Source organism: Mauremys mutica, chromosome 1, assembly GCF_020497125.1.
Source record: "Mauremys mutica isolate MM-2020 ecotype Southern chromosome 1, ASM2049712v1, whole genome shotgun sequence".
NCBI classification, from domain to species: Eukaryota; Metazoa; Chordata; order Testudines; family Geoemydidae; genus Mauremys; species Mauremys mutica.
This window is the reverse complement of record NC_059072.1, coordinates 91,779,543-91,792,570: the sequence shown is the minus strand read 5'-3', so window position 1 is coordinate 91,792,570 and position 13,028 is coordinate 91,779,543. Positions and strand designations below refer to the sequence as shown.

The following is a 13,028-nucleotide window of genomic DNA, read 5'->3' as shown; positions in this document are numbered from 1 at the left end:
TCTAGCAGAGCTTGGAAGCTTATGGATAGAGCCCCACGTGCATAGGCGGCACATAAGAGGATGTGTGGAGTCAAGTGCTTCCCTCCCCCAATATTTCTGTTTGGCCTGCCGTGGGGTGGGGAAGGAGAGGAGCTCTCTACTCCCACCGTAGTTGCCCCCTGCACGCTTAGCCCCTGTCCCTAGCAGCCAGGCCCAGGTGGGGAGCGGAACAGGTGGGACCAACCGCTTCTCACGCCAGCTGCTCTAGGTCACTTCTCTGGCAGCGCGGCGGCTGCCTGAGAGAGAGCCTGGCTTGGGTGACAGTCCTCCCCGCTCCCTCTGCTCCCTGCCTGGGCCTGGCTGTCAGGGACAGGGGCCGAGTGAGCTGGAAACATGCTGGGGAGGAGGAGAGACTCTGGCTCGCTCAGCCCCTGTCCCCAGCAGCCAGCTCGGGTGGGGAGCAGAGGGGTGGGGCAGGCCAGGCCACCACCCCAGCCAGGCTCTCTCTCAGGCAGCCGCTGCACTGCACAGAGTCAGCAACCCAGAGTGGCTAGCTTCAGCCAGCATGAGAAGTGGCTCCCTCCTGCTCTCCGCCCCGGCTCAGCTGCCAGGGAGAGCGGCCAAACATTGTGGGGAAGTAGAGTGGAAGAAGGACAGAGCCCCCGCCAGGTAACTCTAGTGGGGCAGGGAGAGCGTAGCGGCCCCGGGCTGGGTGCCGGCAGTCACTGACAGAGGAGACATATGGGGCGGTCATGTGTCCTCCCCTTTAGATTGTGTCATCCCCCCTCCAGATTTGCAGGGTTCTACTTACAGAGGCACTTGCTAATGGTCTGCAGCAAGCAGGCAAGTTGCATGGTGTTGGCTCTCCTTGTATCCAGCTGCTACATCTCATTACAAGAGCAGTTAAAAATACATTTGCTGTGATCCTAGTATCGCTTGGCCACATGAGCAGGTGTGATAGTTAAAACGGGGATGTTTCGTGATTGCGATTGGGCAGGGAGGTGGTCTGCGACTGGGAATAGATGGGCAGGTGGCCCATGAGACACTGGGCTATAATGTGATGGTCCTGTTCTATAGGGGTCTCTATGAGAAGTCCTCACAGCCAGGGAGGGAAATGCCTGGGATTGTGTTATTCTCACCCTTTTCGGTCATTTTTTGCCACTCTTCAGTGTTAACCCCTGGAACACCACAGTTCTGATAGCTCTTCACTGAAATTTGCTATTCATCCCAAAATGTCTGAGGTGCTCCTGAGTCTCCTGGAGCCCGAGCTCTGGGTGTCATATCTTGACAGGGGAAGCTGTGCGCAGTTAGTTGTTTCCCCTTAGGCTGATGCTCTCTTGTCAAATAAACACAAAGAATCCAGAGCCTGGAGAGGATGCATCAGCCTAGATCTCCATTCTCATATCTTTTTGTTCTCCCTTCAAGTAACCCTGCTTTGAATCAAGCCTGTTCCAGCTTCCTCTACAGCATGTGCCTCAGCCTTCATTCAGCTGCAGAGAAGATGGAGGACTCTTCCCAGCAGGGCAAGTTTGATGAAGGAGGCAATTTAATCTGGCGCAGATTGGGTGGACCCAGTCGGCCCCTGTTTTAAAGGTTTTTCAGCTGGTTTAGCTTGTCTGCCAGGGAGGCAAATCGGGCTTTTCTAAACATATTTACTCCATACTCAAAACCAAGCCTTGAGCCATGTAAAAATCCATCCCTGTTTCAGCAATCTCTGTAGCTTGACTGCATGGGAAATTTACTGGCATAATATTGCTGGTATAATTATACCATGATACGCATATAGTTGTAGCCATGTCAGCGCCAGGATATTAGAGAGACTGTGATAGTTATACTGATATAACTCTCAGTGGGGACCCTGGAATAAGAGTGCTTTTCCCCAATTTAGTTGCACTGATAATTTCAAGCCCTAAGTGAAATGAGTGTGTCGATCTCTCACTCCAGTTCTGGGTGGGTGCAGGTTTCTACACCACAAAAAACACTCTCATGGTTGGCACTAATTAGTATCTCTGTTGATGGGCTCAGCAGAGAGCCAAGGACTGAATGGGCCATGAAAGCAGAACTCCCTTCTCATCTTTAGATATGGTCTCACTAGGTTGGGTTGAGGCATGTACAGCAGATCTGCACCAGGGAATCACGCTTTGCTGTTGCTTGTACTATATCTGCTCTGGGGATAAATGAAGGACTTCAGTATTTATCAGCCAGGTCCCTCCCTGATTTTATACTCCTGACTTTGGGGTGGGGAACCATGCCCCCCTCGCTCCAGACCGTCACCTCTCTGCCTTTGCTCTGGTATTCCTAAGTCCTTCCTGCCCTTCTCATGCTGGTTTTGTTTCTAGAGCGAGAGATGTCTGAGCTCCTGCAGAGGAGTCTGCCCCAGTTAAACTGCAGTGTGCCTGAAAGCCTCACCCTCCTGTCAGAAACCCCAGATCCCTTCTGTTTAGATGAAGCTCTACGTAGCCACCAATATTGCCTCCTGCTCCTCTTGTACTGTTCCTACGCCCTGGAAGACAGGTGAGCCAAGCGGTGTGGTTGAGGAGGGGGCAGCACTGTACACAGATACCAGAGGGTGCAGCCTGTCATCATTACTGTTCCCCCTCCCCATCCTCGTTTGCAGGTTTGTTCCAGAGGCAGAATTATTCTCAGCCATAAGAAATTTCCTTCTGTCAGTGCAGGACCAGGGAGACTGTCTCCCTCCTTACGTCTTCAGGGCTGTTCTTTACCTTCTGGCAGTCTGTCAAGACAAAGGCGAAGCCTTAGACTCGGTAAAAGCTGATTTCATCACCACCAATCAGAGCTTCTTTAAGTTTTTTACCTTCTCCCCTCCACCCCAGAAAAGTGACTGTGTGTGATGGTCAGTGAATAGACTGGGGGAGCTCACACCATGTGTACTCTCAGGTTATTTAACGGTGACAAACACTTTGGGATACAGATTATATTGAATAAAGTTGTGTCCATGTGGGAAGGTGTTTGCATGATGGGTAGTCCTGGGAGTGCATGCGAATGCTGTTATAAATTCCATAGCTTCAGTCTCCTGAGAGCATCAGCAGCCTCTGCAGTCTGCAGCAGGCTTTCTAACGTTTCCGTACGGCTTTTTGCTGGGTCAGAGCACTGAACAGAGCTTACAAGAACTTTTTAGACTTTGTAATTCAGCGGCTTTCACAAGGCCTGTAGTTGGTTGGTATTGATAGGCTGCATAAACAGGGCACATAATTGCACTTCTCACAATGGGGTTTCATCACATCAGCTTCATCTTATGGTTATATATGTCTCCCTCCGTCTCTCTCCACTCTTGTCAGAGTCCACTGTGTGCCATAAGGAGAGTCTTGGAGAATACATCAGATCTGAGCTTGGTCTACATTCATCATCCGCTTCTGCTTAAATTCTTCCTGCGTTACTCTGAGCTTATGGGCAGATTTGGTCGCCGGATCCTCCAGCTCTGGTTTTCCTGGGAAGACTACAGTCAGATTGAGACTGAAGATGCTGTCTCTGGGCTCTCCTCTGGCTTGCCTGATTATCCAAACAGCTTTACCACTTTGCTTCACATCCTGAAGGGCAATTCCAGTGTTGTACTCATTTTGCTGGTATGTGACTTTCACAAGGACAGTTTGCCATCTGTGGCCCCGACTCTGGAGAGCACTTAAGCACATGGATAAGTGCTTTCTTGAATCGGGGCCTAAGCGAACAGTCTCACATATGCATATGCAGTCACAGACTGTCTGATTTGTAAAGAAAGAGGTGCTGGGGCTCAAGCAATAACGATAATACTGTTCCTAGGACAAAATGGCACCGTTCAGCAAGGTCGTGCTGCATGGAAGAGGCCATTTTGCAGAACAACATGATGTCCTCTGCGTAGAGTGCCCTCTGCACACACCATACGAGCGAGGCCATGCCCTGTGTGCTAGTGTAGAATTACATGCTTAGCTATAAATGTCACAGCCCGCCACTGACAGGAGAGGGGCCAGGGCTGTGCCCCGGCACAAATTAAGCTCTGGTCACAAACCAGACATGCAGACCTGACATGGGAAATGGGATTGTGGGCCTTTGTACCTGGGCAACCTGCCCAACCTGCCTGGAGGGCCTTCGGCAACCCAGATAGGTAGTGAACCCCATCACAAAGGTGCTGCATAACTGCACTTGTTTATACATGGTACAAAAAAATGCACATGTACTGTGAGCTCCTCACACACAGCTGGTTAATCTCTTCTGTGGTAGCTTTGCAAGAAGCTGCTCTGTTAACGTGGGGACTGTTATAGGCTATTGATGGATAGGAAAGAAAGGGAGGAATAAAGAGCTTTAAAAATGGCATGTAAAGACTAGAACTGAGGGAGCGTATTTATTAACTGGGAGGTGTTTCTTTGTGCTACTCCCAGGATTCCCAGGACTGTAAATAGCACCCTGTGCTGCTCTTACAAAACTGAAATCAAAAGCCTTTGGGATCAATGAGGCAAGGTCCTCCCAGCAGTTGGACTAATGAGCCAGATCCTCAGCTGATGTAAATCAGTGTAGCTCCATTGAAGTCAGTGACTTGTTATTTCTTCCCAAACCTGATAAGGATACTACATATTTTTCAGAATAGAGACCTATTTCATTACTAAAACTACTAAGCTTTTAGATCAAGTAATAACACGCTCTTGGATAAACAACCTCCCAAAATAATTAAGAAATGAGGTAGGTTTTATTATGAGTAGGCACACACAAGGCAGCATACACAGGGCTTGGAGTGCTGGTACATCTGGCCTGGTCTAGGAGGTTGCAAAATATTTTTTTCTCTCCAGTTACTGAAAGGGCCAACAGACAGAATGGCTATTTCTTAGAGAAATCCTTCACCAGTTGGGACTAGGTTCCAGAATACTGAACTGTATTCAGGCACTTGATACTTCCAGAGCATCAGTGAAAGTGAATGATGAGCTGACAAATCATTGTGAATTAAAAGGAGGGATGCCCCAGGATGACTTATCTACCCCATTATCTTTCACAATAATTTTGAAACCCTTCATCCAGCAAACTAAAATCAGGTTAAATATTACAAGTATAAACAGGTAAAAGAGAAACAAATTGCATCATTTGTGAATGATATTATGTTCCCGTTTTCCCATTTTCCCTTTGCCATGCACTCCTACAGAAAGAAATTAATTTAGCTCTGTTTCAGGCTTTAGCGTAAACTACAGTAAATCACAGATATTGGCAATTCACCTCTCTGCGGGGGTACAGCATGATCAATTTGAATTTAGATGGGCTAGTAAAACAGTCCAGTGTCTTGGCATAAATATTCCATCAGATATAAAGCAAGCTTATGAAAAATAACCCCTGCCTGTTAGGGCAAGTTAAAACTCTTGTAAAATGGAAAGACTTGTCACAGGAAGACAAAAATGAATATCCTTCCCAAAATGTTTTATTTGCTTAGCTGTTCTTATTAAAACTCTGGATTAGATAGGACAGATGGTGCGTGGCTTCATTTGGGACCGTTAGCTCCTGAGTAAAAACAGAAAATTTTTAACACATACAGTGAAGACATTCTGCCAACTTTAGATTATATTCCTGTCCTGCACAGATGAAGGCCACCCTGGAGTGAATTCAAGACCAAATATAAGCAGTAGCTCGTAGGAATGGTGTTGTATTGCATTAAGAATAAAGGACTTTTTGGGTCAGACCACTGGTCTATTTCTTGTGGTGATCAGTATCCTGTACCTCACAGGAATATGCAAGAAACCCCATAATGGACGATTATGGAAAAACTTGCTCATAAAGGAATTTTTTTCCTAACCCTGAGAAATAAGTGGTCAGCTCATGCATGTAAGCCTAAGGGTTTCTATCTCTTGGAAATATTTTATCCTGTAATGTAACTGTGGATGTTCTCATTATCCATATAAATATCTAATCCTTGCTTAATAGAATTCAACTCTTTATATACCTCTACCCCGATATAACGCAACCCGATATAACATGAATTTGGATATGACGCGGTAAAGCAGCGATCCGGGCGGGCGGGGCTGCACACTGCGGCGGATCAAAGCAAGTTCGATATAATGCGGTTTCACCTATAACGCAGTAAGATTTTTTGGCTCCCGAGGGCAGCGTTATATTGGAGTAGAGGTGTATCTTGTTGCAGTGAGTTCTATAGGGCAATTATACATAAGTGCGTGAAGGATTTCCTTTTATCACTCTTAAATATGTTGTCTTTCTGTTTCACTGAATGTCCTCTTGTTCTTGTATTATGAACTATGGTAAATAGGAGTGCTCAATTTACCTTCTCTGAAGCATTGGTTGCTTTTATACTTCCATTGTGTCTCCTCATACTCCTGTCTGAACACTCCCCATATTTTCAGTCTCTCTTCATATGGAAGTCTCTCTATCCTTCATGTGGCCTCTCTCTGAATCTATTTCTTTATAGGTCTCAATTCACCAAAGCACTTAAACAAAAACTTAACTTTAAGCACATACCTAAGTCCTTTCCTGTTCAGCAAACTCTGAAGCACATGCTTAAAGTAAAGCACGTGCTTAAGTGCTGTGCTGAATCTTTGCCAGAGTTAGTGGGAATTTAGCTATGAGACTCCAGGAAGGGCTATTCTTGGGGGTGGGGTGATGGACTAGATGATCTGTACATGTCTTTTCCATTTCTAATTTCTGTGATTCTAGGAATATTTGGTTTATGTATCACACAATTGATCACTTTTATCCATTATGTTGCTTCTATATGTGCTAGGCTTCTAGGTGAAGAACTTTAAAAACAAGTGCCTAAAGTTAGGTTCATTAATCCATATTTAGGCACCTACCATAAGTGGCCTGATTTTTCAAAGCAGCAGTTCCCCATGAGAGTGGTGGGCTGCTCAGCCCTCTTGAAACTGAGGCCACTGATCTGGGTGCCTAACTTCAGGCACTTGTTTTTAAAATTCTTGGCCTTCAGCTTGCATTACTTCCTATGCCCATGCACTTAACAGCCACATATCAATATTTTAATTCTAACAGCCCACTTAAAGAAGGTGTTTGGCTATCAAAGAGGAGAGCCTACCTAGGTAATACAATACACTCTGCTTAATGGCCAAACTTAGTTTGGACATCCACATCAGTAGGGTGTCACTCAAGGAACCAATGTAGCATAATGATAGTGAACAGCAATGACTTCTGCTTAATGAGGACAGAAAGGTAATGTCTGCACTTCTTCCCGCTCAGGACCTGGTCTGCTTGAGCACCACAGAAGTGGCTCACAAAGTTTTGATGACCTTGAGTATGTTCCTGAAAAGAAACGAGGATGTTGTTGTCTGTGACCTCCTTCGGAGTCAGTTTCTACAGATCCTGCAGCAGCTTCTAGTGGAGAGCAGCTCCACTACTTTGCGAGGTGAATCCGACTTGTAATTAGGGACCCACACCCTGAAATTTGTGAAAGGACTGGATAGCTCAAGGGGCTAAATCTAGGCTAAAAAGCCTTTGATTTCAGAGTTACTGGTTCTAATCTAGGCCTTGTCCACATAGAAAACCCTCCTACTGGAGATGTGGGTTATACAAGTTCCCTGAAATACACAGCCTCTACATTAGGGCTCATGCTAGTAAAAAAAAATCATACCTGTAACTGGCATAAGATTTAAATGTAGATCAGGCCCTAATGCCAGAACTTGTCTACATGCAGAAATTTACTGGTAGTACTGTACCACTACAGTTACACTGATATAACTCCCTATGTGGACACATTTTTATTCCAGAATCCAAGTGCCTTTTCTGGTTTGCTTATGTCACTTTGAAAACAGTATAAATTAAACTTAAAAAGGGCATTCTGATTCTGGGGTAAAAGAATGTGCCCCTGGGAAGTTACGTCAGTATAACTAGAGCTGTAGAGTTCTGCCAGTAAATGTCCCCTTGTAGACACGTCCTCGGGTAGCTAGTGACTGAAAGTCATTCCTGTCTCTTTTCTGTTCAGCTCTCTATGCAGCATGAGTTGGTGGGGCTGAATATAGTTCCTGGTGCATAGGCAACAACATGGGTGCAGATTATCCCACCTCTGCCTATTGTGGGGGTTCTTACATCTTCCTCTGAAGCATCTGGTGCTGGCCACTATCAGAGACAAAGTACAAGGCGAGATAGACCTGAGCTCTGATCTACCTTTGCAGTTCCTGTATTCCTAACATCACAGGCACCTGCTTGTGTTGCGGTTTATGCTAGCTGTGGCCCAGTTATTCCTAGTCTCATCTGGGAAGCCAATGACTGAATGAGCCTTGAATTCTTTCCTCCCACTGGAGGTGGCCCCTTTGGCAAGGTCTGTGGCAGATCAGGGAAGGGGCAGCGTATCTGGAAAACTTGTATAAATAACCAGAGGGCTTTGGGCTCAAGTTCTCTGAACCCCAAGTAGATTTTAAAAAAGCAGTTAAACCTCCCCTCCCAAAAGGAAAACCCCCTAAGCAGCACTGGGAAAAGTTTTTCTAAGGCTATGGTAATTTATCCTGCATATATCACTCAGACACACATACAAACACACACACATATGTAACTATTCACCTGTGTGCTGCTCGGCGGAGAGAAGCTCAGGTGGAGGCAGGGGAGGAAGGATGGCTTTGTGGTTAAGATTGAGGCCTGAGGCTCTGGAGACATAGCTTCAATTCCCTGCTCTGCCCCAGCCCTCCTTTGTGACCCTGTGCTAGTTGTTCAGTCACCACGTGTCTCAGGTTCCCATCTGCAAAGTGGGGATACTAACACACCCTTACATCCCGGGGCGTTGTGAGGATTAATACATTAGAGTGTGAGGTGCCGCATCATTACCTAAGACAGGTAACAGTTTGGGATAAAAAGCATCAGAATGGAAAGAAATGCTTGCCAGCTTCTCAGAGGGTTTTGGACCCTTTTGTAAAAATGTAGGTGAGAGAGTCCCTTAAATGGCTCACTAAGAAAGTGAAACCCAGGTTCTGTGCTGAAGGGTCTCTGGCCTCCTGGGAGAGGAAGTATTACCCGCATCCCATCTCTTTTGCTCTTCTCTAGCTAATCTAGAACAGTGTTGGTGGGACCCAGCTGTTGAAGGGAAGGAAGCTGAGCCCTGATTTAGAGTGAACAAGGGGGTTGGGATGGCAGAGATGGTGGCAGTCAGTTTACAACCCCCCAACCCCCCCCAGCTCCAAAATGTGCAGTACCTATCAGACAGCAGGAGGATGGAGCGCATTGACCAACTTTTCATATCCTTTCTTAGCTAGCAAGAACCTGCCTCTGTTGCTGAGACTTCTCTTCCTGGTGCAGCTGAGGAATGAGGCTGAGAGAGAGCTGGACAGCACAGACTTCAAGCTGCTTCACCATGGTGAGCCTCTGCATCCATTTCTTTCCTGTTGGGATGTGATTGTGCTCTAACCCAGCGGTTCTGTACTGAGACCAAGGGCCTGGTTCTTATTGGAGCTCAGGTCCCATTACACTGCCCTGGCAGTAAATTACATCACATTTACAGTCACTTAAAGGTCCCTTTCCACTGCCAGAGTGTGGTGTAAAGAGTCTGTGCTATAAATGAGGATCAAGCTGTGAGAGTGTTTCCTCTGCTTCCTGCCTTTAAAGCACCTTTGTTGCCTGAGACCTCACATCAAGGCCAAAGTGTTTTCCCTTGGGTGGGACTGGACTGGATGAGAATGGAGTCCATCATTGGTGCCCCTTAGGTGGCGGGAGTGGGTTGCTGATGTGCAATGCGTTGCCTGCCTGTGTCCCGCACCAGTGGCTGAGCAGATGGTCTCTGCCTTACTCATAGTCCTGGGAATGAGGTTTGAAGAGGAGGATACTTCTAGCTTCCAGCAGCCACAGGGAATCAGAGAATGAGGCTGGGTATTGTGCTTAGCTCTCACATGTAGCTGGAGGGAAATGCAATAGCCAAGGCTTAGGCAGCTGAAAATTACTCCAGACTCCTTCAGACAAGATTTTGAACCTCTGATGCTCCTTTTTGCCTATGTACTTATGTCACATCTCTCTTTCCCTTCTGAAACCCATCTGTGTACTTCTGTATCTGTCTCCACTCCTAAGGAGCAGAAAATCTCCCTCCTCCTCTCTCAGTTTATTCCAGTTCTCCCTCTGCAGACAAGGCAGAGAAGGGAAAGCTGCGTGTAGGAAAATGAAATCAGATGGGCTTTTTCATGGCAGGCCTCAAAGATGTGCTTTGGGCTGCTGGAACATACCCTTTCACCTGTCTGTGCATGTGGGGACAGCAGACGGACGTGTCATGCAAGCTGCTCAGTGATCATAGACATTAGAGATGGAAAAGAGGTTACTAGATCATCTGCTCCCTCCTCTCCTATTTCCCACCATGGCCAATGGAGGGATATTCTTTACGGCGTTCTTCAGGTGATATCCAATGGAATAGTGCCACCCGCCACCCATGAGGGCCGGGGGCGCTATTCCATTGAAAGATCCACATTTTGGTGCTTCCATTACTTTCCTTGTGACTAATCCACAGATTCTCAGGTAGCTGCTAACTAAAGAGGTCAGGGCTAGGAAGAAGCATCTCCTTTTAGACTGTCAGATTTTCTGAATAGGGGTTGGCTTTTTGTTATGTTTGTACTGACCTAGCATACTGGGGTTGGAGCTTCCAGGCTGTACTGCAACACAGATAATAAATGGGCAGGCAATTCATCGTGGTGTTTCTTGCACTTTCCTCTGAAGTATCTGGTGCTGGCCTTTCTCTGAGACAGAATACAGGACTGGATGGACCACGGTCCTGGTCTGATATGGCAGCTCTGTGCTTAGCCTTTCAATCCTTGGCCTCCTCCCAGGCCTTCTTGATAGACACCATCCCCAAATGTTTGATATTATGGACAAACAATATACACATGTAACAATCAGTTTATCTCCCAATCCACCACTATTGGGCCCCTCATCCTCTCATGCTCTTTGCTCCAACCCTTCGTTTTGCAGTTGTCATCCCTTGCTGCACTCTGTCTAGTATAGAGCACAGTCTCTTTGTTGCAGGGGCCAGTCAGTCTGTATATGTTACACAGCATGCACACCTGGGGTGCTGCATTAATTTGTACTCTTTGTTTAGCCAAATTATTCTTTTAGTTTTGTTAATTTTCCTCAATCCCTCCAGCCCATCCGTCATTTTGTTGCTCTTATATGAATTCTCTCCAGTTAAATGGCATCTTTCTTGTAGTGAGCTGCTCAGAATTGTCTTTATATCAGATATTTCTGAGGGTGCTGTGTACTGATCTATATTGTTCTGTCTTCTAGTCAGTAACCTCTGTGGGAAATGCAGACCAGGAGATGTTGAGCTGCTGCAGCCGTCCTTGAACTTCCTATATTGGAGCCTTCACCAGACAACAACATGTAGTCAGCAGAGAGGTGAAGTGGAATTGTGTCAAACGATGTGGGGTTGGATGATTTCACTGAATTAGTCTCATTGTGGTTGTAGCTGGGCTAACTAAGGTAATAAGGGCAATCAGTGACAACTGATCACCTCCAAGGGGAAGTCAAGAAGGAGTTTTTTCCTTCCATTTACAGCATTATGCAGTTGGCCAGGTGCATTATGGGGTTGGGGTGTGGTTTTTGTTTTTTACCTCAGGGTTCGGGTATTGGCCACTGTGGAGCAGGGGACTAGCTTTGTTTTACTTGTTTGTACAACAGCTAGCTAGCAAGCACAATGGGACCCTGATGCCTGACTGGGGCTTCCAGGCACTACCGCGAATTAAATAATAATAGCAGAGAGAGGAAGATCAAGATGGCCACCGTACTAGATTATTTTAATGCTGTTTATTCTATTAGCTGTATCAGGGATCACATCTGTGTGGCAGAAGGTGGAATGCCAGACTAGACTGACCACTGGTCTGAGGGGCTGTGCCCTGTGGGGTGTTTTGGTTGCCTCTTGATTGTAGTGGCTTGCTTAAATCACTTGTGTCACATACATGCTGATCCCTTCTATGCCATCCTAGCAGACTCTTGAAGCCTGTTGTACCCTTTTCTCCTGCACAGTGGTGGCTGTATTGCTCTCTAGTATGCCTTTGTTGGAGTTGCTCCAGAAGGTTTTGGAGCTCACCTGGATGTGGCCCTGTCGCTCTGGACCTGCTTTATCTTCATCCGAAGAGGCACTTCTCTGCTCTGCTTGGCTGCTGACTGCTTCCCTCTTAACTCATCAGCATCGTTACAACTCCGAGGTTAGAACTGCTGTCAAGCCAGAACCCGAGCTGTGAGGGAACAGTCATCATGCTAAAATAAAATCCCTGTTCACAGGCAGAAACGATTTACATTGGCCTGGACTCTGCTGGCCTTTGCAGTTACTGCACTGTTCTGTGCAGTGGATTCCTAGTTCTGGTCTCCTGCTCTCCCAGCCTGGCAGAGGGCTAGGAATCCCATCAGGTGGTTCGCTAAGGCCTGGTCTACACTAAGGGGTGATAATGGACTCTTCAGTCTATCAGGGAATGGTCTGATACAATCCAGTGGCTGGAAGTTGAATCTAGACAAACTGAGACTGGAAACGAGCCATACATTTTAACAGTGAGTGTAATTAACCATTGGAACCACTTACTAAGGGCTGTGGTGGATTCTCCATCACTGGTGATTTTTAAATCAAGACTGGCTTTTTCTAAAAGATCTGCTGTAGGAATTATTTTGGGGAAGTTCTATGGCCTATGTTATACAGGAGGTCAGGCTAGATGAACAAAATGGTCCCTTCTGGCCTTGGAATCTATGAGAATTAAGAGCATTTAAGGGGACAGTCTTCCACCTGATAACCTGTTGATTCAACACCAGAGACAGGCTTTTATTCATTCTTCCTTCCCCCGGTGTTTTTTTCTACTAGGTTCACCAGACGATCTCTTTGGATGTAGAAAAGGTCCTGAATGCAGTTATCTTCAGAAGGAAGAAGCCTGCACTGCTCTTAGGTATGCAGAGGCTGTCCAGGGTCATGCTTCTGCTGCCTGGGAACAATAAATGGCACTTGCCTAGTTCCAAGACTGTTTAAAGTAGACAGGGAGAATGTCGGGAGAGTAGTTGAGACTATTGGAAGGCAAAAAGAACACACATAAGAGTGACTGATGTGCTGGAGATGAACATGCAGGTGGGAGCTTGGCACCTTTGGTGCATTTATCTTTGTCCACATGGGT

At 46.5% G+C, this 13,028-nt stretch overlaps 1 protein-coding gene across 10 annotated transcripts in view; it reads left to right on the top strand.

Annotated features, from left to right (window-relative positions):
* The window catches only part of MEI1 (meiotic double-stranded break formation protein 1), a 57,450-nt gene that overhangs the window by 32,150 nt on the left and 12,272 nt on the right, over positions 1-13,028 (top strand). For all 10 annotated transcript variants that reach the window (XM_044983885.1, XM_044983915.1, XM_044983876.1 and 7 more), the window contains 9 exons: positions 1,405-1,502; positions 2,319-2,493; positions 2,597-2,744; positions 3,279-3,563; positions 7,153-7,318; positions 9,152-9,256; positions 11,161-11,271; positions 11,899-12,080; positions 12,725-12,806. In XM_044983885.1, coding sequence (XP_044839820.1) covers positions 1,405-1,502; positions 2,319-2,493; positions 2,597-2,744; positions 3,279-3,563; positions 7,153-7,318; positions 9,152-9,256; positions 11,161-11,271; positions 11,899-12,080; positions 12,725-12,806 — 1,352 coding nt within the window. The remainder of the gene's footprint in view (positions 1-1,404; positions 1,503-2,318; positions 2,494-2,596; positions 2,745-3,278; positions 3,564-7,152; positions 7,319-9,151; positions 9,257-11,160; positions 11,272-11,898; positions 12,081-12,724; positions 12,807-13,028) is intronic.